The sequence below is a fragment of the Chelmon rostratus genome, chromosome 14, assembly GCF_017976325.1.
Source record: "Chelmon rostratus isolate fCheRos1 chromosome 14, fCheRos1.pri, whole genome shotgun sequence".
Lineage (NCBI taxonomy): Eukaryota > Metazoa > Chordata > Actinopteri > Chaetodontiformes > Chaetodontidae > Chelmon > Chelmon rostratus.
In genome coordinates this window covers 1,534,724-1,559,435 of record NC_055671.1, presented here as the reverse complement: position 1 = coordinate 1,559,435, position 24,712 = coordinate 1,534,724, and the positions used below count along the sequence as shown (strand labels likewise).

General features: G+C 42.3%; 1 protein-coding gene across 1 annotated transcript; it reads left to right on the top strand.

The window, feature by feature from the left end:
- The first annotated feature begins 586 nt into the window (after window positions 1-586).
- On the top strand, window positions 587-23,351 carry robo4 (roundabout, axon guidance receptor, homolog 4 (Drosophila)). The gene is made up of 19 exons (XM_041952688.1): window positions 587-785; window positions 6,609-6,932; window positions 10,373-10,530; window positions 11,235-11,355; window positions 11,499-11,637; window positions 12,058-12,185; window positions 13,608-13,723; window positions 13,809-14,040; window positions 14,173-14,294; window positions 14,432-14,603; window positions 14,751-14,948; window positions 15,056-15,098; window positions 15,394-15,506; window positions 16,334-16,660; window positions 16,879-16,983; window positions 17,679-17,814; window positions 19,487-19,720; window positions 19,896-20,245; window positions 21,941-23,351. Exons 1-19 carry the CDS (start codon window positions 587-589, stop codon window positions 22,120-22,122), a joined length of 3,399 nt encoding a protein of 1,132 aa, XP_041808622.1. The 3' UTR covers window positions 22,123-23,351.
- Window positions 23,352-24,712: the final 1,361 nt, after the last annotated feature.

Below are 24,712 nucleotides of genomic sequence, written 5' to 3'. Positions count from 1 at the left end.
TTTTTTACAAATGTCGTGCTCTACATAATCTAAAACTTTTGTGCTGCATTTGATCAGTCACATGGTAGACATTTGATTAATGGAACTGATCTGACAGGCCTCTCTGTGTTACCTCCCCCTTATTTCAACCTCCTTTCGCCTCCCTCCTCCCCTAGACTGAGTCTTGTTTTCTGCAGCACCCCCCCTCTGCAGGATGAATGGCACAGATGTTGTTGGACAAGACAGTACCCCTTGGTCCCCTTCCCCTCACTATTCGCTCAGCATGAGGTCTGAAACTTGTTTTTTGATCATTGTTTCCCCCCAACTTCTCCCTCCTCGGGGGAAAAAAGGTCCCAAAGAAGAGGGAGATGGGGAGACCAAGAGCAGCCAAATCAAAGAGGGAGGGAAGAGGAGCACACAGCCATGTTTAAGGAATATGAAAAGCTGTTTGACCGTTTCCAAATAACAAGCGGAGTGTAGGACAGGTCACATGCTGAATGCCTGGGGAGTGCCACAGCAGGGAGTTCAGAGTTTGTTGAGGGTATGGATGGTACAGTGACGCTGCGGTAGGCGTTCGGATCTTGCATCCAGGAAGTGTCGACTGAAGATGCGGGTTGCTGCGTGGCTTCTCTGGGTGTCCTGGTTCTTCACCTGGGCAGAGTACTCACAGAGGTGCAGGTGCCAAGACATCTGTACAACAGAGCCAGGACTGAACAAGGGGTCAAAGAGCCAGGCCAAGGAACATGTTCGTCACGGGGTCCGACGCCAGCACACGCCTCACAGGAGCAGGCCGCACCGCAGGAAAGGTGAGCCCTTCGCTCCCACAGCTGTGCAGACTAGAGGCACGCAACACGACGGGCTGCAACCTGCTGCACATGAACTGACGTTTTGTCATGCAAGGTCTGTGCATGCGGCTGTAAATGTAGGTAACGATGCAATAATAGACAGACTTCTGATGCATCTCACGAGCTGAGATCAGCTGCTAAACTGAGCGATTTGGCCATGTAGGAAATTATTTTAAAATAATTTAAAAATCTGAATAAAATAAAACAGGTCTTAACCCTGACATGCACTGCTGAAAAAATAGTACCAATTATCATGAGTAAATAAATAATCAATTAGGCACTTTTCTTCTTTAAAATATATTTGTTTTGACTTTATTATATCACTATGACTTCATTAAAACCCAAGATGGGTTGTTGAAAAAAAATACAGTAATGACCATAAAGTATGTTATTACATCAAATAAGGAAATACTTTGTTTATATTATGTTTATATGTTATATGCGTGATTAAAATATATATTCCTTTTGTTTGTCAAAATGTCTATATGTATAGTATGTTACACTGCAGGGTAATTTTAAGAGGGTTGGGGTAGTTAAACACAGAGAGTTCAGATTCTCAGTTATACAAACATATTACTATTTGAGATTTGGGAGGGGTAGTGTTGTGTGAAAAGTAGTGTCTACATCGATCATGGTTATAGAACATACTGTATCAACACCCACTGTATTGAATTATATTTTATAGCTGGGGTCTGTAAGTCCGAACAGAGTTAATGTGACATTCTCGTTAGCAGCTTCCTGAAGCACATCATCAGTAAAATAATGTTTCTAAGTTATTCTCATACAATTAGAACAAGTTAGGAAGTACCAAGGTGATGAAAGCATGATAAGTATGGCTTTGAGCTGTAACTAAGACCAAACACCACATGAGGGTTCAAATGTCATCGAAGAAAGACAGTATTTTAAGACAAATGAAAAATGTGCTGAGCAAAATATTTCACAATCTTCCAAACGTAATAATCATAATCATGCTCTAACTGTGTGTAAAATGAGTGTTGCTTTGTGTCAGCAGAGCACAGCACTGATCTACTCACTTCTAAAGGTTTAATTGCAACTCTGTGAGAAAGTTTTGCATGTGATATTTCATTCTTCAGAGATGGATTATTCAACAAATTGATTCAAATTGAGAAAATGTAATTGTGATGGAATGCAATTATAGCGTGTCTGAAAGAAGAACTTACTGTGAGATAAACATCCTGCTGTCATTCCCACTCTTTAATTATTTCCATTAGCTTGAGTCACTAAGAAACGGAGGCACAGCGTGCAGCAATCCAGAATACATTTTTGTTTAAACTTGCTTAGAGCGGTCATTGATGTTGACAGTGATTGTTAATTCCTTTACAAAACACACTTGAGTTACACTCAGAATTTACTCTGAAGTCACTTTTTATCACATTCCTCACTATAGCTGACACATTCTTTCTTTTTCGTATTCCATCCCGCCCTCCGTGCCCGTTCCAACACTTATCCTGACCTTTGGTCTACAGCCTGAAAGAGGTTCCTTCCCTCGGCACATCTCGGCCCAGCACCATTCCCATGGGTTGTGTTTAGCCGGGACTCATCCTTCATCCTCTCTAAACCTTTTGTTGTAGACTGAAAGCTGGCCGATGCCGGGGCCATCAAGCCCAAGTTGTTGGATCAATATAAACATCCATCACTTAGCCCTGGGCCTTTCTGAGCCTCACAATGAACAGCTCGCTAAACAATGCCTTATTTATGTGAGCCATTGCAAGGAATGAACTAGTGGTAGTTCACTTATTTCTGGGTTGCCCTTGCTTCGTGGTGGAACTTGGAAGTAACTCAGCTTCTAGAGTGTTTTTTTATCCATCCCAAATTTGCATCTGGGATGGATTGTATTACTTTTTATACTTTATACCATCACATCATAGTAAATAGTCAGGAATTCATCACCTAGGCTGTGTATCACTCAGTATATTGTTTTTGCAGTAAGAATACAAGAACTCAGCATACTTTACTGTTTTATTCTAGCAAGAACTTCTACAATAATCGCACTGCCAGACATCAGCGGAACTGTGACTTTAGAAAGTCAATAAATAAAAAGAAGGCAAAATGTCTCACCACTGCACTTCACAATCAATTTTAATTTCTAGACTCTTTGAGTATCACCTCAATTTCCTTTGTGCATTGTAATGTGGGACGATAGTCCAGCACCGTCTAATCTTTTGGTATGCGTTCTGACTTTTTTGAGGACATTTATTTTTCCAGCAACACCCCACATACTTAAAACCTGCTTTAAATTAGTCTGTAGTATGAAATTGGGACACAAAGCCAGTATTTTTTATTATGTTCAAGTGAAAGTCTTTGTAGTTCAGTGATTTCAGATTTTTGTGATCAAGAAAAAAACTCTTATGTAATATTCTGCTAATTTAAAATATAAAAAAACACTCTGTAGAGACCAGCCTCCAATGCAAACTGCTTACTTAAAGTTGAAATACTTAGTGGCCTCATACAGATACATAATTTCCTTCTATTGTTTAGACTCAACTTCCTGCCTCCTCACAGTGTCGACAGAGCCACTGCCACAATCAGCCAAAGTGAGACAGTGACTTATGTTTACACAGCAAAGAGTAATACATCCACTAACAGCCGTTTCTATTTAATTAGATTATCATGAAAAAGGAAAAAAAAACTCCACTCAGATTCAGACTGCTGTGGGATTTCTCTCATACATGGGTGTGTGTGTGTGTGTGTGTGTGTGTGCGCGCACACGCGCGCATGCATATTTTTAGACAGATGCTAAACTAAGTGATCTGGTCATGAAGGAAGTTATTTAGAAATACAAATAAATCTTAATGAAATGGAACAGGTCTTAACTCTCCTGTTTGTCCACACTGACTTTACTTCGTCCTTGTTCATGTCTCACAGACTCCACTGCTGTGTGCAAAAGTACAGTTATAACTAACTTATAACAGTTATAATAAATACATAATCAACCACTTTTTCTCTTTAATATTTTTTTCTCTCTTTTTGCATCAAATAAGGAAAATCAAAATATACAACAACAATAACAAAACGTTATTCATAGATATAGATACATGTCATTAGGCAAAATTTGTATCTGTATAGATAGCTAGATAGATGGGCTTTATTTTGAAAGCCCAGCTGACTTCCTGTCAGCTTCATGTCACTCCGCTGTCTTGACGTTAGTCCGGTTACAGGGAGGTGAGATGAAGTTGGCGCTGATTTTCATTACAGCACAGAAATTTTCAAGTAGAGTTTCTACTTAAATTCCAAATGTAGTTGAAAAGAGAGAAAGGAGAAAATGGTTGCGTAAAACGTTTAGTTCGTTACGCAGTGAGCCAAATAAAAAGCCGCCGCTTCACAGCTGGTTTCAGAAAGTAACGCTATCTCTATGACTACTGCCCTCGCCGTTGAAGATGAGCTCACGTGTTTTCATGAGCGTTTGCTGTTCAGTGCTTGGAGTTCTGCTCTCAGGTGAGTACGTTTGACTTGAGCCATTCTCACTGAATAGAACTGAACTGAATTGTGTTGATTTATAACACTGAAACGTTGTAAATCCTGTGCCATGTTTTGTCCTCTGGTTGTTGTAGAACCCCGAATTAATGACTATTACAAATATAAATATGTTCAACAGAACTTATTTATTAGACTTAATGAAGTGCGTTAAAATGGAGATGATGGTATATTGAGCATATAGGTTGAATTGGGCTTTACAGCCCAATACTTCCACAGGAAACTCCTGCTGATAGCTCTCAGTCTGCAGCAGCTCAGCATCATCTGCACCGCTGTTGAAGCTGAGGGTACTGATGAGTCCTTCATTGAAACCATTAGGGGATGATAGTTAACCCACAGTGCCCGCTCAAACCCTTCCTGGAATACTAACAGGTAAAGAGGAAACTTGAATACTTGATCTAAGAAGAACTAAAGTTCCACCTGTGACTACAAACAGTAAAAGCCACATTATATTTCATTTCAGATAATTGAGAAATGTCTTGCAAATGAACCAATGTGATAAATGCAACATTAACTGCATGTATTTGAACACAAAGGTTTGACACTGTTGCTTCACTGAGCACTACAGAGTAAAATCTGTTTCATATCAAGAGCTGTAACAACCAATTCTTTTTATTATCTATCAAATACACGTGCAGAGAGGGAAAGCTTGACATTTTGCTCAAATAAGTGATTGATTATTGTTGCCAATGACTTCTCTGTTGACTATTTGATCAAACAACCAAGCAATCGCTTCAGCTGTATCCACAACAAGAGCTCACAAGGTCTCTGTGCCAACATGTGGGTCAGGGGGGTTGAGTCTGATGGTGTGTTGTTTGGTTGGAGCCTGCCTTGCTTTCCCACACACTTTTGAATACTTTTTGTATATAGGTTCTTTGAGACACATTGAAGCATCCTCATCGCAACCTTCCTCCTGAGAAAACAGCTTTAAGGAATGCACAGAGCCCCATGAATATTTTGACCATCGCACTGATGCTGCATCCTCTTTTTCCTCTTCATGTAGTGACAATGAGGTTAAACAGGCTATTGTTGCTCTAATTTGGAGGTATTTCTGGCTATAGTGAATGAATGAGTGAACAGCTCAAGTACAACTCTTTTGTTGATTGTCCCAGCCCATTTAAGGCAGCCAGAAATAATTGGCCAGATTAGGACCATTTCAGTTCAGGTGTGAAAAAATTCAACATTTCTCTGATGATTCTTGCTCTTGAACATCTTGCACTCTTTTTTACTTTTTGGCAGCCTCTTATTTTTCTGAGTTACTCAGGCAGCATGCAACATGTAGCTGAAGTTTTGCTAAACGTTTCTTTGCGTGTGTGAGAGACAGGATGCAGCATCTGTGAGAGTCCTCCACGTCCTTTTAAGCCTAGAAGCCGCCTTGACATGAAGTGATTGCAGCTTCATTTTTAAAATGTTTCTTTGGTTTGCGAATCAGATCTATAAAAGTCAACAGTGAAATTCCACGGAGTGCCTTTTGTTCTGTTGCGGATATGCTGCTGATGGGGAAGTTCCAGTCTGCTTTTGTTCGGCTTGATGTCCCTGAGATCTTCGACCTTCCTCTCTTGTCAGGAAGCTGATCGCAGTCTCCCTGTTTCCTTCAGTGCGGTCATCTAGCTCCATGGGAAGTTCAAACAATGGCATTCCACTGCTGCTGGATGCAAATAGACATTGTTTGTTGGTAGCAAGGCTTAAACTTGTTTGTTGGGTGTTCTGTTGCCAGCTGAATGAACTCAGAAAGGGCGATGCATGGTGCTAGGCGCTGCTGTTGCTGCTGGGTGTGGCTCTTCTAAAACAAAAAAATACTAATATTTACATTGCAGGGTCTTATCTGCAGAAGAATGAGCTCAAATGTATGCAGTATATCACCTAAATCACCCTGCACTATATCTGCTGGATGGATACAGGCACGCATGACCGATCCAGATTAAATACAGTCATTCATCAGTGTAATCATTAAACTCTTCTGTAAATTACAGTCATTCAGTCACGACTCTAACCTACTTAACACAAAAATGATCACCAACCAGTGAGGTATGTAGATTTTAAAGTTGGGGGGAAAAGAGCAGTGACTGTGATCAGCATTCAGAATCCATAGATGGCCTAAAGTCGGGATCAGGAGAGGAGCCGTTGGATCTGTGCATCACTTCTGATCGTCTGGGCTTAGTGCATTCACGATATTTCTGTGATCGTGAACACACAACTACAACATCCAGAATGTCGCTGGACGCTCTGCTACTAAATATACACTTGAATGCTCTTTGCAGTTTCTAAAAATCTCCATACTCTCCTCAGGTTCCAGGGTTCGCACAGAGGAGACGCCGCCTCGCATTGTCCACCACCCCTCTGACGTGGTGGTGAAAGTCGGGAATCCCGCCACGCTCTCCTGCCGGGCGGACGGCAACCCCAAGGTGACCATCGAGTGGCTGCGAAACGGCCAGCCTCTGGAGATGGCAAAGGGAGATGGATTGCGGCCCATAGCTCTGCCGGAGGGGAGCCTCTTCTTCCTGAGCGTAGGAGACGGCAGGCGAGGGCCGTCACACGAAGGTGTCTACACCTGCGTGGCCAGGAACAGTGCAGGCGAGGCCACCAGCCGCAATGCTTCACTGTATGTCGCAGGTGAGACTGCTGTTGAGGCATATGCAAAAGTCTGCTTGCGTGTTGGAGGGTCCCATTCCTTATCTCCACAGGTGGCCCAAGGAGGCGTCAGCTCATGAACTCCCAGAAACAGCTGAATTACGCTGTAATGACCTTTATTATATTCCACATGTTTACTGCACCTCCTGGCAGGACACAGTGGTGTGTAAGTGTGGAAAACCACATCCTTATAGTTTCACTTTACTCAGCATGGATCTCTGTGGTCTACCTGCTGAATGAACTCAAACACTAACACCGCTGATGATGATGTCAGATCCCGCAGTTAATCGCTGAACATCTCATCTCCACTTCTAGCCACATTTTGCCACATTAAGCACATTCTGCCAATACTTTTCATTCTCACCTACTAAGAATATATCTGCATGAAGTAGCTTACTTTCACTTAAATCAAGATAATTTTGCTAAGAGCTACATCTCTAAGTAGAGACCTATTACTGTTTCTTTTGGCACACCAAATTATCGAATAAACCATCTTGTTCTAAAGTCGTTAACAGCAGGAGCTCAATGAAGAGATTTAATGACATGCAATCTTCTATTTTATCGACATGTGAAGTTTATAATCTCGATTGAAGTTGTATTTTCCTAAGTATATGTATATCTGCTGCGTGGCTGATCCATGTTCAGCCTTTGCTAAAGCCAATTATTTCATTGTTGTAAATGTGAGCACACACACACACACAGAGGGCTGATGAAGACGTATGTGGTGACAGAGGCAGAGGGGGTCCAATGTCAATGTTTGCTGGATCGCAGGGGGTCAAACAGTGAGACTAATTGACCTCGGACCCTCACTGTTTACTCACCCCAGTGAGGCAGGCGACATGCAGCAGCTGCTTGTCTTGTCTTTGCAGGACACTGAGAGCTGCAGAGGACAAAAAAAGGCACAGAGACAGAGCAGCAGAAATAGAGTTTCTGTCACTGATCATATACCAAAACATCTCTGTCTATCATGTGTCTCTAACGGTTAGGAAAGGCTAATTGTCCCAGAATAGTTTTATGATCACATTTTTTAGATTCCACCTCAGAATTAATGTACTGTAAGTGTTTTCTTTTGTAGAGAAACCCCCTCACACGGTTATTTTCACTTTAATGATCGCGAACAGGCTTTAAAGGCTGGTTTTGCTGCTGAGGAGTAAAGCCACTAAATCACAGTGATGTTCGGTTAGGGAGGAGACACACTGAAAAGTGAACAGTACATATTGCAAACGTACAGACTGGGAGTTTTACTGTAGTTTTTTTTTTCTCAAATATGTTTATTGAGTTTTTTTTTTTTTTTTTACATATTAACATAACAACAATAATACAACATCAACAGCGCTCAGTACAACATTGGTCTAGACAGCCTAGTCAAATAAATGAAATAAAATGAATATATCAATAAAAATATACCCCGGATCACAATTCTAGAAGTTTCAAATTGTCAGGCTGTAATAATATGCAGGAAAGGAGCCAAAGGCTAGCCAAGGACAGCGCTTGAGAGTACTGAAGCCACTAAGGAGTTAGAAAAGCGAAGATATGGAGTCCAAATATTCATAAACTGTCCTTCTGACGAGTGAAGCAAGCAGGTCAGGTACTCAAGGGGAAAACATTCCATAATTATCTTATGCCAGTTTGATTTAGTGGGGGGTTTGTCACTTATCCAAGACAGAAAGATGTTCTTCCTTGCTGCATATGTAAGGATATTATACAGTCTTGTAGAGTCAACACCCACAATAGAACCTTGACTGGGGTAACCTAGGATCAAAGAAAGAGGGTCCATGTGTAACACAACACCAAATATATTTTCCAGATCTTGCAAAACATCCATCCAATATGTTTGAATTTTAGGACAGGACCAAATACAGTGAGTATAGGTTCCAACTGAGATTTTACATTTTAAACATGCAGGTGAGAGTTTAGAGTTCATTTTATGTCTTTTGTTAGGCGAAATTTATAAACGGTGGACGATCTTGAATTGCAACAATCTGGCACGGTTACACACTGAAATTTTGTTTGTTTGAGTCCATATCTTAGTCCATTTATCCCCATCAATATTTATACCAACTTCATGCTGCCATGTCTGCATAACATCTTGTACATTTATTTTACTGTAGTTTTGTGATAACGTGTTATTGATTTGACATTAAAGGACAGCACCAGACAGGGCCACACAGGACAGCAGACAGTTCCCATTCAGGATTTTTGAAAGTGTCAGTGTTTTTAGATGATTTTTAGAGATGTGTCAGTGTTTTTTAGATAATTTTTAGAGATGTGTCAGTGTTTTTAGATGATTTTTACAGGATTAGAGTGATGGGAACATAGTAGGTTGAATAAAGAGACACAGCAACTGTCCACTTTATATATTAAGGTAAAGTGTGTGTGTGTATATTCTGTGTCATTCACTGACCAAGTTATGTGCAATATCCATCCATCCATTATCTATACACCGCTGAATCCTTTGCAGGGTCACGGGGGGGGGGGGGCTGGAGTCTATCCCAGCCGTCTCTCGGGCGAAGGCAGGGGACACCCTGGGCAGGTCGCCAGCCTACCACAGGGCTACATATACAGACAAACAACCACACGCTCATTCACACCTATGGACAATTTAGAGTTATCAATTAACCTCAGCATGTTTTTGGACTGTGGGAGGAAGCCGGAGAACCCGGTGAGAACCCACGCTGCACAGGGAGAACATGCAAACTCCACACAGAAAGACCCCAGGCAGGATCGAACCGGGGATCTTCTGGCTGTGAGGCGACGCTGCTAACCACCGAGCCACCGTGCAGTCCTTATGTGCAATATGTTATCCCAAATACAAACCTTTCCTTAGAGGCTTCACTACATGTTAGACCTCTTATGAAACAACTGTTGTAGAAGTCTACTAACAGAAATCTTAATGGACTGAGTTTGGATGTGAGAGAGGTAGGGCAGCTCAAAAAGTCTTGTCAACACCAGAACACAGATACGGAACATGTGAACATGTTTTGCATGTAACTGTGTTTTACAGCTTTGGTCTCTGAGAGCATAAACAGATGTAATGAGTCATTTACTGTAGTCGACTTCTGAAACGTGATCAATTCAAGATCAGTTTTAGAACAGATTCTCAAGATATTAGGAAAAGTCATGTCAAGTATCAACGTGATTATCCAAGGTTAAGTATATTTTTAGAGCTGTTAAAGATGGCCTGGGACCCACGCATGGTTGAGAGGGTGAATATGAGTTAATGTGACATGTTTATTCTGTTTATTCACTTTTGTCCAGCTGACACCTCCTTTGAAATGTTTGTTTAAAATCCCCATCACAGTTCAGAGGACGGTATTTATGGCTGTTGATGTGACAGGGCTGTCTGATTTATTTAGCATTCAGTCGTCACGTATGACGTTTGTGTGGACTAATCGAGTCTAACCCTGCCGCTGTTGTTGTAGTGTTGCAGGAGGAGTTCAGTGTGCAGCCCAGTGATGTGGAGGTGGCAGAGGGGGAGGTTGCTGTCTTAAACTGTGGCCCCCCGATGGGACACCCTGAACCTAATGTCATCTGGAAGAATGATGGCTTGCCCATCAGCACCACTGATCATCACTACACTGTAAGCCCCCTGCAGTTTTACATGTTGATCTCCTGTCTGAATAAGCAGTTACTTTTAAATGACTTTTATATTTTTGCTTTTCAAGTCACTGCTCCCTTTGCACACCATATGCCAGAGATCACATTGTGTCTCTTCTTTGTCAGTGACCTGCCATGTTGGAATGAAGCCATAAGAATAATATAATGTATGAATGTATGAATAATGTAACGGACATCTCTGTCTGAATGGCAAAAATACTTCACTTTAGCAGATAAATGAAGACAGCTGGGTTACATATTCCTGTAGGGCAAGTGTCTTCTGTTAGAGTGTGCTGATGTGATGAGGATAAACCATGACATCCAATCAGAAATGAGAAGGCAAGCACAGACATTAGGAAAGTAAAGAACTTCAGCTCTAGTCTCTATCGAAGTATTGCTTTATGTTACAGTTTGATAGTTCGTTGCTGCTGAACTGACGTATACATTTAAGTCACCCAAAGAGATATGTTAACTCCAAAAAGTCCAAATAAATATTTCTCCACATTACTCTCGATATAGTCTTCAGACAAAGTGTCTCTAGTTTAGTTTACCTCTAAATCTAATAAAAACATACAAACGCAGCAGCAGAACACACACACGGGGCTGACTAATGTGACATCATCACGATTCTTTAAATTCCACCGACGTTCGTGTGTCCCCCCCCTCTGCACTGTGCTCGTGCTGCAGGTGCTGAGTGGGAAGCTGATCATCGCTCCTGCACAGAAGAACCACTCAGGTGCTTATGTGTGTGTGGCGAGCAACATTGCGGGAGTGAGAACGAGCAGGGCGGCTCGGCTTTCTGTGCTGGGTGAGACGACAGTCCCGTTACTGCTCATTACTGCTTTAACAGTACCAATTTTGAGTTTAGCCCCACGTTCTGAGTGAACCAAATGGCACCCAGGTACCTCACAGTGCAATGCAGTGCTGAGTTGCTCTTATCTTCTGCTGCAGCCAAACCTGTGTTGGTGCTAAAGCCAGACAATGTTTCTGTGAGGACGGGGGAGTCTGCCCAGTTCTACTGCCAAGCTAAAGGTGACCCCTCACCTGCTGTGGTCTGGAGCAGGGAGCAGGGGCCTCTGCCCAACGGCAGGTACTTTATGATGGAAATACACAGACATGAAATATATATTTGCTTTCAGACTACCACAACGTGCAGATAACAGGAAGTATATGTTTCACTAAATGATGTTTCTTTACCTCTAAGAAACTCCTTAGAGATCTGACCTCACTTTTCTGGTTTGACAGTTGTTCTGAACCAATTTAACCTGAATCTGTTCTAACTAACTGCTCAAATGTTAGATTGAACACATTCTTCAGCCTTGTCAGCCATCCCCTTTCATAATCCCAATGCGCACATTTAAGTTATTTAACTTTAGCTTTGACCACTAAGCTGCCAGTAGGTTTCCTTATGGCCTATTTCTTTCCTGGTTGTAAATGAAAATTACAATAATTTAAAAAGAGATTCAAGGGATGGTGAATGTGAAAAGTAACTGTCTGTATTTGTGTGTAGGTATCTTGTAAACCCAGACCAGACTCTCCAGATCCATTATGTGACAGCCCAGGACGCTGGGAAATACACCTGCACCGCTGTCAATGATGTAGGTGTGGTCACTGCCAGCGCACAGCTACAGGTTGAAGGTAAGCTGCTGTGTGAACAAGCAGGGGTTCCCGGATCCACCGTTTAAATGCTGAGCTTCAGTTTTTGATCACATTATTTAATCTAACTTGCAAATGAGCCCTTATAACAGAAAAGAGAGCACACAAGAGAGACAGATTCCCTGTACTGATCTACAGTTCTTTAGGAAATATTAAAACATTATTTTGTGGACATTTTATACCTTTATTAGATGGCAGACAATAGAGAGATGGCAGGAAATGAGGTGGGAGAGTAATGGGGAAAGCCCCTGGCCAGACATGAACCAGGGACATTGTGCTTCATGGTCAGCACCGTAATACTCAGGCCGCCAGGACGCCAACCAACAGTACTTTATCAACAGTACAAAATCAGCATATTGTTGCTTTGGGCATGGCAGGCAGTGCTGAAGGGAAATGCTGCAGGGATTGCTCTAACTTCAAGGTAATTACAGCTAAAATAGACTATAAAGTCATAGAATTATTATTCAGCTAGTTTTGCAGAATCATATTGAATCGTATTGTTCACTCTGGTAGCAAATGTTCAGAGGGCTGATACTGTTCATGGCTCAAAGATTTGAAGCCTCTGTGATAAGGCATGGGCCACAGCAGCGCTCTATACACACTGCCCACCAGATGTCAAAATGCTTTTTTGGATTTTCCTCCAAATGGAGCTCGTAGCGGTTTCCTCACAGCAGCTTGTTTGATTGGTGTGACTTGACATGGCAGGTTATTTTGAAATTTGATGTTACATACACACTGCATTTATCAGGTATGTGGACAGGCATTACAACATTTCATTTCCACATATGTACCACTGAGGAGGCAGCCTCACACCACACCAGGACTGGAAACAAACTGCACCGTTGGGCCCTTGTCCAAACCAACTTTAATTCCTTTTCTATAAACTTTACCTTGCAGTCTATGCATTCAAGTGATTTTGGACTAAATATATAAATCAACTTCCTTATTCAGTATGACCTCACGAGAATTAACCTGAGGACAAAACTCAGATGATTAAACACTATCTTGCAAGGCAACAGCGGCTGCCAGCCATTAACAACCATACAACCATCAGTGAGTAGCTGTTGTCCTCTCCTGTTCTAATGACATTGTGTGAGTCTTCTTTCAGCTCAAACCAGATTGTACCTGTTGGTCGTGCATTGTGGGTGTGTTTGATTTGGGTCGCTTAGCGTGCTGAGTGGTGCATTAAATCAGTGATTAATTAAGATAGATGAGAAAAAGTGCTATTAACCTTAGCCATAATGAAATCATCCTTCATGTTATTGCACTGTGCTCTTTTGTGCTGTTCACAAACTGCTAACGGGGGCCCACCTGGGCCTGGGTGCTGCACCCCCTGGCACTCCCTCCACCTAAAATTCTATCAATAAATGAATAGATATGAATAAATAAATTCCTGTGTTCCAGAGGCTGCCAGCACTAAGCAGAAAGACCTCCACAAAGAGCTGTCAGCCCTGCGAGTTGCTCTGGAAAATGTCAGCATCGTGGCTCCTGGGTCTAACATATCCCAAGTACAATGGAAGGTATGAGTAAGCTCATTCAGAGGGTTTCAGAGAAAGTTCAACCATTTCAGATATATGCCCCATGATGTGTTTCCTTTCTCTCCAGCTCCAGTCCCTCCCAGCCCAGCCTCATTACCTCGATGGCTTCGAGGTTCTCTATCGCTCTCTGCTGCCTGCCAGCTCGGACTGGACAGCGAAGAAGGTGACACTGCCCGCCTTCCAGACTCATGTGGGCCCCTTGAAGAGAGGCTACAAGTATGAGTTCAAAGTTCGTCCCTATGGCAGCAGCTTGTATGGGAGGGAGAGCAACACCCGGCACCTTAGAGTCCCTGAGAAAGGTGAGGAATGACTTGATGTGCAATAATATGTGTCCTTTTTTGCTTTTAAACAATTACACGTGTTTTACTGGATTGGATACACAGTAGAGCCATGTTGAGAAGATCATGGTAAACTCAACCCTCTTTGTACAGTGCCCAGTGCCCCCCCACTGAGTGTGTCCATAACAGTGAGCCATGAGCAGAATAACACCATCCATTTGAGCTGGGGACCTCCTCCTTCTGAAACCCACAACGGTATCCTACAGGGTTACCAGGTAATCACTAATCAGAACAGTTCCTGACACTCCACTGTAGTAACCCTAACCCTAACCCTAACCTCCTGAGCAGAGAGCTGCAGTACTTTGATAAGCATTTGATAAAAAGATTCTAAGTCTGCAAACTATCTTTTCAGGTGTGGTGTGTGGAATCTGAGGAGCAGCAGTACCAAAACTGGACAGTGGATAGTGGCCAACACAACCTTGACATCTCTGCTCTCAAACCAGGGAAACGATATTGGCTCACCATAGCAGCTGTCAATGGAGCTGGAGTAGGAACGCTGAGTGACCCCCATGGATTTGTCATCAGTGAGCAAAAGGGCACTTGAGGAACATGTTGCTGTTATTTTCAGTTTTAGGACAGTGCACAGATAAAATCCAGCCTGGGTCTAACCACATTAAAGACGTTACCGTGACATATTATGTTATTTCATCTGCTTTCTGTTTGCTTTTCAGACCCACAAACTGGCAGCTCCCCTGAGTCAGACAACCAGAGAGGGGATTTGTCTCAGGTCCTGGCTCTGCTTCAGGACCCAGTGTTGATCGGCAGCATTGGTGCCCTCCTGTGGTGCGGTTTGATGGTTGCAGCTGTCTGCCTGTTCAAACGCCACAGCAGGACAGGCCGCCTGATACCAGGACGTGGCAGGGCTAAAGGTGTGTCTCCTGAGAGGTTCAATGTTCAACATGTTAAAAGGTGCTCAGTATCAAAAGGTTAAAGTCTTGTCAAAATGACAAAAGAGCTGTTGTATATTTTTTCATAGGTTTGCACAGACTAGCCAGTGAAGACCTCATCATAAAACACAGGTAAAGTGGAGAATATTGGCAGAACGTGGTGTTTACACATACGGTATAAAATGTCATGAGGCTGAAGTCATCAGAATAAATCCAAACTGCTAAATCTAGTTTAATGATATAGAAAATATGAGTATAGACAATCTGATACTTCTGATGACAACCAGAGATTCATTTAACCAATGTGAAGTACAGTAGAATAGCTATCTTCATAGTTTTAATTCAGGTTGAATGACTCTCATAAGTATTTTCATAAAAGACGATACTAAAGTACTTTTCCTGAGAGTGACATGTGCCTCTTTTACAGGATGGCAGCTCCAGACTCCCCTTGGATCTCTGGAGGCTGGAGACCTGCCCTCAACCAGAAGTATCAGGACTTATGGGCCCAAGGTCAGAAACATCCAGGGATCAGGAGCGCTAGTGAGTACTGATCACAAATTGGCACAGATGATGAGCGTTGAAATGGCAGGTTTCTGGCAGCATTGGTGGTCTCACATTTGGCCGTGACACAAATGATGAACTGAATGTAAATGCTAGTCTATCCTATGGAGGATAAAATGGATAATGTGGTGATATATTTAGAGAGTGATTGGAGGCTCTGAGGGTGCTTTCACAGCTAACCTGTTTGGTTTGGTTCAGATGAACTCTGGTGTGTTTACCCGTTTAGTCCAGCGTGTTTGAAATTGTCAGATCAAACTCTGAAACAAGGTTCACAAGTGGACTGGGATGCAGTCTGTTTGTGGTGTGAGATTTTCTATGTAGATGTGTGATATTTGTATGAATTCAAAGGCTTCACTACTGTTAAATCCATGTGCTGATTGTTAGCTGTTCAGAAAGTTTCTTTGTGACACCAGAGAGCATAGACAAACACATCAGGTTCAGCAACATGATGTTTTAATTGCTATAAGTCTCTAGAATTGATTTACCTGTGGGGGCCATGTAGAGCTGATGATGCAGGATCACCATAACTGTCCAATCAATGTCAGTCCATAAGACTTGGTGCTCCTGGTTTGTTTATAATAAGCCTAAACAGACCAGAACTAAAAGGTAGCAATGCATCTTTTTTTCCTTGTTCTGCACCAAATGAACTGTACTGCAGGTGTGAAACACCTCAAACTTGTCACAGATTACCTACCTGCGGTATTTCAAAATTACTGTTCAAGGCTCTTCTGTTTGACTCTGACTTAAACCTCATTACCATAAATATGCTTAAGTGTGTCTGTACATATTCTTCTGTGTTTCATTAGGCCTCCCAGCCTCATCCAAGAAGGACCCCATCTGCCTGGACTCAGCTGTCCCCATTGTGACCGACAGCTGCGGTGTCTATGGCACATTTTACGTGGACCTGATGGGCAACGGCCTCAAGACCTTCAACAGCCCTGGGCGTTGCCCTAAAATGCCTCACGGTCTGCTCCATCAACAAGGAACTGAGACCATCCAGATATTCACCCAGCCTGTTGCAAAGACCTCAGCCCTCGGTAGCCAGGAGGCACTACCGTGGAAACAGGCCATACGCCCCCAGCCTAAGATGGGTGTGCTGAGGGAGTCATGGGAAAAGAACTACAGCAAGCAGGGTGAATAGTGGTGGAAGTGGAAGTGTCATACCAATACTGCAGTTTATTTTCCTTTGTTTGTATCTGACACCATGTTCACTTCTGATACATCACTTCAGCATGCAGTAAAGTTCTGTGAATGCAGACAGTAATTCTTGGTCTTGGTTAGAACATTTTACAGTGTTCAGTATAGAATATTGGGTAACGTGTCCTACGTTAACTCATTTGTTTCCCTCCAGAGTTGCATGCAGTGAACAGTGTGCCCATGGTGCCAACCAGGAACCAGGCTTGTCCTTCCAGCATCTACAAACAGAGACTCAGTCACGTACCATCAGGCCGGCACGGTATGACAAATCTATTCATTTTCTCTTGAGTTGGGTGGTATGACAGTATGTGCCGTGCAACTCTGGACAATGTCTGGACCTGATTCTGTGGACATTGTCCTGAATTCATATGAGAAAATGGTTTCAGTGTCTCTGCTGTATATGCCGTGCAGGGAGGGAATGTAGCAATCCAGCTGCCTCTTCAGTCCAGCTGAGAGCGACAGTAGGTGGCGATAATGCTCCTCTGTTGCATCTCTGTTGTTCTTTTGGAACCTTAAAGCTTCCATTTGGAGAGAAGGTTTTGTTTTTAGTGTTGTCTCATGTGAGACAGTTGGTTGTGTTTGTGTGGAAGTTCCAGATAAAAGAAGAAAATAGTGAAATGTGATGTGTGTTGTACAGTATGTCTATTTTAAACCATCTCTTAATTGAATTTATGAAACAATTACTCTGTCGTGATACATATTCCATTAACATGTAAAATTCTATATACCATTATAGAAGACTTTGGCCAAATTGACCACCCCGATTGTCAGTATTGTCCACACACCAGTTCCTTTCTCATGATGATTATAGTTGCTGATGCTAATAGTTGAGCTAGAACGTGTACTATGATACACATTTGAAATAATAATGGCAATAATTGGTTACTGGTAATTAGTAAGTATGTATTATTTTATTACAACTTGTCCTGTGTTTTTGTTCAGCTGGACATACAGAGTGTAGTAAAGTTGCTGCTTGTCCTCGCCTGCTGCACTACTCTGCATCATTACACCTAGTGGACGTGCTGCCCCCCCCACCACCGATACCGAAAGAGGACACCATGGACACACACAGCCTCACCTCAGATGAAGGGTAAGAGACACACACAGCTCAGACTGGGTGCTCGAGGGTGCAGAAAAGACTTTGGTGACGCACCACTCATTTTCTAGCTGCCACAGGTGGCAGCGTGCAGGTCCCATGAAGACGCCGTCTAATGGAAGAGTGTGAGGTGATGAATGATGAGGTTTATGTCAAAAACAGCTGTTCACTTCTGTGGAGGTACACTGTTTCCTAAGGACCTCCAATATGCTTGGTAGTGTTACATATCTTACAAGACCTTCAAATATACAATCGCACATAATGTAACATATGTTGTGTGCACACACACTCACACTTCACTCTTTGCAGTGTTTCAGTTGTGCAGTCCTTATATCCATTCCTTACTGCTGAAATTAGCTCTAATGCACGATAGACCCGTTTAGAGCCTCCAATTTCCCTTGAGATGAAAAAAAGCTGAAAAATAAAACCCGCAGGAGGTCCACATGCCAACGTACATTAAAAAAAACAAATCAAACTGAATACCATTTTTCAAACATGAGGTTTTCCTGTCGTACAGCCTCTCATGTTGGAGTCTTCTTAATACCTTTTTGGTCTGAGATGACATAAACTTCCTTCCTTTGATTATGTTTTTTTCCTACTGCGAGGCCCAGGAAATGACCACAATTGGAAATGGCAAAGATGTAGAAAAAAGAGAAAACATAAGGCTCTTGTTTGCAGACATACATATCTGTGAGTTAAAACACAGGAAGCAAGGCTTCTTTCTGTTTCCAAACATATTCATATATAGACTGCAGCTGGACCTGAAAGCCTGTTGTTTCTCAGCATCAACTGGAAAAACAAGAAACTGCTAAGCAACAGGTGTCAGAAAGTCCAAGTGTGTGAAAGCAGAAGAGCATTTTGACTTGAAAGAGTTTGAAATGTTACTATTAATGTTGTCAGTCATCTGTGAAACCTGAGGTCGTTATTGCTCGGGATTATTATCCCTTTATCTGCCTGAAGAATTTAACATGTGCTTTGTCCATTCTAAGCCATCGGTAGAGTCACAGTTCATCTGAACTAATCCAAGAGGTGTTCATATTCATATAAAAAATCTGTCATTTAGAAACCACTGATATGGACATTATTCAAATAAAAACAATAAATTGTATGTTGTGTTAAATTTTGAAGCAGAATAAGTTATTATTGACCTCAAAAGTGACAGCAGTTCAGCTGCCAGGTGCAGAATGATGAAGCATTTATCACAGCTTTATCTTATAAAATTAACTAATCTCTCACAATAGCCCCGTCTCAACTAGCAGTATACCTTTATCAGTAGAGTCAGTATAAAAGCATCACATCATCATCAGTGCTGTAGCAGACATATTGTTCCCCAGAACATGATATCTCTCTTAAACATACTGAAAATCTGATGAGGCATGATCTCTGATGAGACAACTCGTAAATGTTTTATATGTACGTTTTTTAGCTGTACAGTTTCATATTAGCCACTGAATCTATGGCATTTACTTAGCTTTTGTCTCTCCCCCTCTTCTCCAGTCTTCATGCTAAGCTGTTTATATTTATCGCACAATTACTTCTTGGCAAGACAGCGACTAAGTGTATTTCCAAAATGTGGCTTCGTGCCTGTGTGTCAGCATGGCAGGGGACACATTAATGATTCTAAGAAAAACTAATCTTACATGTCTGTCTCTTCCACTACCCTCAGCTCCAGTCGCTCTACAAAGCTTACAGTGGACATGGGATCTCTCCAGTCAGTGTGTGCTGCATCAGGCCACTGTGGGCAACCAGGACCCACCACCACCAACACCACCTGCCCATCCTACAGCCACCTGTCTGCTGCGTCATGCTACATGTCAGTGGATGATGAACAGGGTGGCACCCTGACAGCAGAGGAAGCCACGCAGTATCTGGAGCTCAGTCCTAAACCTGAGAGATGCAGGTGAGGATGCAGAGCAGACTGTTTTTCACTCACCTAGTTGTCTGGCAAATATTTTGCACATTTTTGTAGAAAAGATCTTTTGTTTTAGAAGAAACATCAGTCATATTGTGACTGCATTAACACTGCTTAATCGCATTTGTAATTATCTGACCATGCCACTCCCCTCTGTCAGCAGCGCCCTGCCTGAGCAGCGTCCCTCCCTGCCCCATCCCTTCTCCACCACCCTGGGCTACATCTGTGGGCCAGTCCACTCCACTCAGGTGGAGGATGACCGCGCCACCGTTGAACATGAGGCCCCACCAATTGGTTTGCGACGTGCCCGCCTCCAGAGCTCGCCTTCGTCCTGCTACAGCGAATGGGACAGCTCGCTGTGGAACACCTGGAGCTCGGTCATGGACGGCAACATGGCCAGCACACGCACCAGCCTCATCAGCTCGGTGGACAGCTGCTACACGAACGACAGCACCAACTTTGCCCGCTTGTTTGCTGTGGCAGCGGAGACCATGAGTGGAACCTCATTGTCAGGTAAGCAGAGGAGGAACCTCGTTTGACTATTGACTGATCCCACAAGTTCTGCTCAACCTGGAAAACCAGGGAAATGATTAGATGTGACCATTTTCACATCTTGGGAGCTGAAACAATGAAGAAGGGTTAGAGCAGGCATGTCAAAGTGATTCCATAAAGGGCCGTGTGGCTGCAGGTTTTCGTTCCAACCAAGGAGGAGCACACCAGGCTGGAATCAATTAATCAGCTGATCTTCAGCTGATAACTAATGATCCCTTGATGTTGATTGGTTGGCCTGGTGTGCTCCTCTTTGGTTGGAATGAAAACCTGCAGCCACACAGCCCTTTATGGAATCACTTTGACATATGTGGGTTAGAGGATACAGGCCTTCTGTGTTTATTGCATTCCTCCACTAGATGGAGCCCTCCATCTATGAATGATCCCAGCTGGTCGCCCAGCCGCCCTGGAGGCCATACAGGAAATCTGGAAAACAGAACCATGAAACACATGACACGAGTTAGTTTTGAGTGTTCGTTTAAGATTCTAAATCACTATAAAGAAGAATAAAACTTTTTGGAGGCTTATGCTCACCTCTAGCATGTGTTTGTGTGCCCCAATAAGACTGTGCGAACAAACATGTCTGAGTAGGTTTTCCTTAAGCGCACGTCAGCCTTGTGCTTGTGTCCGTTGTCGTAAGAGACAAAGACGTTAAGTGCACGTCTAGGGTGGCACCAGGCAATTACTTTGGACCTTTCAGCAAATTGAACCTCCAGATGAGTCATCCTTCCCTCCTGTGTCACCTCATCAGTCACTCTGCCCTCCCTCTGCAGGCACCATTCAGCTTTATTCTATTTACCAAACTCTCACTTTTGGCTGTTTTCTGTCTCGGCTATTCTTCACACGTACGGCAGTGTAACTTGAAAAACCCGTCTTCCCCGCAGTTCAAAATGCAGTCTCATGAATGCTGGTGTTAAAATTTAATAATATGAGTCCGAAGCCTCAGATCAGATGAAACTCCACACCCACTTATAGCAACTTGCTGATCAAGAGCTGTGGTCAGTTTTTATCTTAAAGACTGGGAGAATCATGTGCATCAAATCAGGAATTAAGTCGTTCATCCATGTGACTACATGTCATTTTTTTAATTGAATACAAGTTGCCTTGCCAAGAAAATATTCAACTTCACATTTGCAGAGACAAAAGAACTCATTTACCTGTCTGTGAACTATCCACGCTGAGGTTAAGTGGCTTTAAGGATAAGAACAGTGTGGGCTAATCATATGGAAACAGGGGCGCAGCAGGAATAGGCTTGTTTCAGATTGGGACACAGTGTAATATGCACTTTCACACTCTCGCATTAGTTGGCAGAGCCTCCATAGCTTGAATCCTTCAGTCTAGAAAAAACTATTGCTATTCCTGGACAGCTGCACTTTCTGAGCTCTTTGAAATGTACCAGTTCCTTTGGAATTCAAAACATGGCTGATGTGAATTGGCAATGTTTGTTTTGGTTTTATTTTCAGTGACAGACAGCAGCTTCAAAGAAGCCTCTAAATTTGCTTTTCCCCAGAGAATCAGCGTGAAAGGTGCACCTCAGAGGTCTTGAAATGTTTACTTATTCTGTTACCTTCTCCGAAGGCAAAATGGTTCCTGTTTTAATATAATCGCTCCACTCGATATTGAAATGCATGTCAACATGTCGTCCTCCTCTGTCTTTAGACTTCTCTCCGCCGGCCTCCCCCCTCAGCACCTTCTATCCGTCATTTCGTACAGAAGGCGACTCCTTCGGGGAGCTGGAGCCTGTTCCTGCGTGGGACTGGAACATGGCCTGGGTGGAGGAAATGGAGGCTAAGTACAGATCACACTATCCCGACAGACACAACAGACCCTTTGACGCTTAGGGACTCTGCCAGAAGAATAAAACATACAACCTAACTGAATCTTAAGAACTTCAGAAAGACCTCACAGCAATCCTGGAGCTGCAATACAAGAAGAGGGGACACATATAATGCTGCAGCAGTTACTGATTTACTTTTTTAAGGGTGCTAGAAACAATTTTGAGGTCTGAATAATCCAGGGTTTGACGTGTATCAATTTCTTTGTTAAGAACAGCTAAATATCTGGATCTGAAATACAACTGGAGCCAAATGCTTGATGTTCGAGACGCCTCTGCTGGGGGATGCTCGTCTGTTGTTTGTCTGTAATAGTTTTCCCAGTTTACCTCATCCTTCAAATGACTTCCATCGAGTTTCTAAAGTTTTTTTCCCTCTCCGTATCCTTTCCTCTCATTAAAGAATAGGATAATGAGACTCTTCCCTCGGGATGTTCTCACCCATCGTGTTTTGAAAAGGCCAGAAAGACACAAAGACAGGATGAGACAGAGGGAAAGCAGTCATTACAGTCGGCAGAGGAGATACAGTGCTGCAGTTTTCCTCCCAGCACACGTTTGTTTCCTGTTTTCATATGTTTGTTGCAGGATTTTATTTTAAGTCCGACCAAATAGAGCATAGCATAGTGCTTTTGTACAAACCCTTTTTTACTAATTAAGTGTACAGTATATATACAGCATGCTCAAATGATATTTAAAGAATTTTAAACACATTCCAAATCATATTCTGTTCTCCTGTTTATTTTGGTGACTTCTTTGATATTTAGGGTTGTTTCTGTCTTTATACACCCTGTCCACTTTTTTTAATGCTACGCAAAGTTTGCGTTAGACAAACAGTCTGTAGGTCAGAGTAGAAAAAGTCCTTTTTAAAAAGTCATCTTGATTGCTTTTAATTTTAATTAACTTGAGGTTTTAGGTAACTTGAATTTTAGAAAGCATTCAATTGAAGGTCATGTAAAAGTAAAAGTGTTGCATGCATAGCTTAGTCTTTGCGTGACTGGTGATTTTTTATATATAAATTCACTAATGGTAGTAGAAGCAAAGTTTAACATTTTGTAAGAATTTGCATATTATTTTGTTCACATTACCTCACTTATGTTTTATTGTTTGGAAATCTTGATATTGATTGAAATCAAGTCTTGGCCTTTACATTTGGAATGTGTCAAGCTGAGCTGGGGAATAACGTTTTGTACGCGACAATGTTTGACTGAAGTCGAAATGATTTTCCCTCATGACATTTATGGTAAAAAAAAACTCCCCACTTGTTGTCTTTGATGTTATTGTCCAAAATTAAAAGCACCTACATAAACACTTCAGATGAGAGTTGGGCTACATTTTATTTTGAAATATCCACCATACAAGGTGTATTTGCATTTTCTCTAGAGGGTTTTTCACTTTTTTTTTTCACAAATTTTAGTGCTTCACTGTTTGGGTTTACCATGGGAGTATCTGTGGATGTGGCTGAAGTGAAGTGAAGGAAGTGGAGTATGCTTACACTAAACACTATCCCTCTGTGGCCTGTGGGCAGGATTTTAATTGACCGCTGCTGTTCGTAATGGCTATGTAGAGCAGGAAGGTGATGTTTAAAACCCATCTGTTGGGCTTGATTAACCAAGGCAAACAATGCTGCGGTACCTGATAATGACTTCTAATTACAAACCATTGGAGAGAGAATAATTAAACCTTAATCAATGTTTGCGTTTATACAGAAACTGTGATTTTTAACTCTGTGTAACTAATGTTTCCTCGCCAAAAGCAAACCTAAGATGAGACCGAAGACTTAATGTTGTTTCTCCCTGCTTTACGCAGATTATTTGCTCACACTTCCTGACTTGATGTTTCAGACAAACCTCGCCTGCGTTGTATGAGTATTAAGGAGGAAAAGCTGTGAGGCCCAGCAGATTTACACTAAATCTAATATGATTTCCTCAATGACTTCGTGCTCAGGATGAGTTTGTCATGCAGATGCAAAGCACAACACGCTCTTTCTCAAAGTAATCCGTGCCTTATATCTGGGCTGCTAAGGTCAAATGAGACTGGAAACGTTGAGCTAAGAAGTGCTTTGCTGTCTGTTTCATTTAGAAGCTGCACAGGAGCAGCCATGGCAGGAAGAATTTATGTGTGGAGAATTTAAAAACCAAAAGCAGCCCATAATTATCAGAGAAAAAAAAACGAAGGGATGTGAGGTTCCAGGAGTCATTTAATTTTTTTCTTTTCAAAAGAGGAGCAGGCTTTGTTTCTGTGCAGAAATATGAACTAATGAAGAAAGAGCTTTTTTTTACGGATTATCTCCTTTTTCAATGTAATTTTCAGCATCAACCAGCCTGCTCGATATGTAGTTATTGTCAAAACACACTTTCTATCACAAACATCCAGCTCTAAACTGTGATAAACTATCGTGTCATATTTTCATTCTTTATGCAACGCAGCAAGTACTGGATTATTTGTCTGTGTGTGTGTGTGTGTGTGTGTGTGTGTGTGTGTGTGTGTGGCCATGCATTACCCATGTTGTGGGGACATGAATCTGTTTACACAGTCACATCGTGGGGACTTGCCTCTCTTATGGGAACAAAACGTAAGCCCCCATTATGTAAATCAAACAT

Coding starts and splice junctions, on each gene's coding strand:
- robo4 (XM_041952688.1), top strand. CDS start 587: ATGCGGGTTGCTGCGTGGCTTCTCTGGGTGTCCTGGTTCTTCACCTGG. Junction 15,507..16,333: donor TCCAGGGATCAGGAGCGCTA/GTGAGTACTGAT, acceptor GTGTTTCATTAG/GCCTCCCAGCCTCATCCAAG. Junction 17,815..19,486: donor AGCCTCACCTCAGATGAAGG/GTAAGAGACACA, acceptor CACTACCCTCAG/CTCCAGTCGCTCTACAAAGC.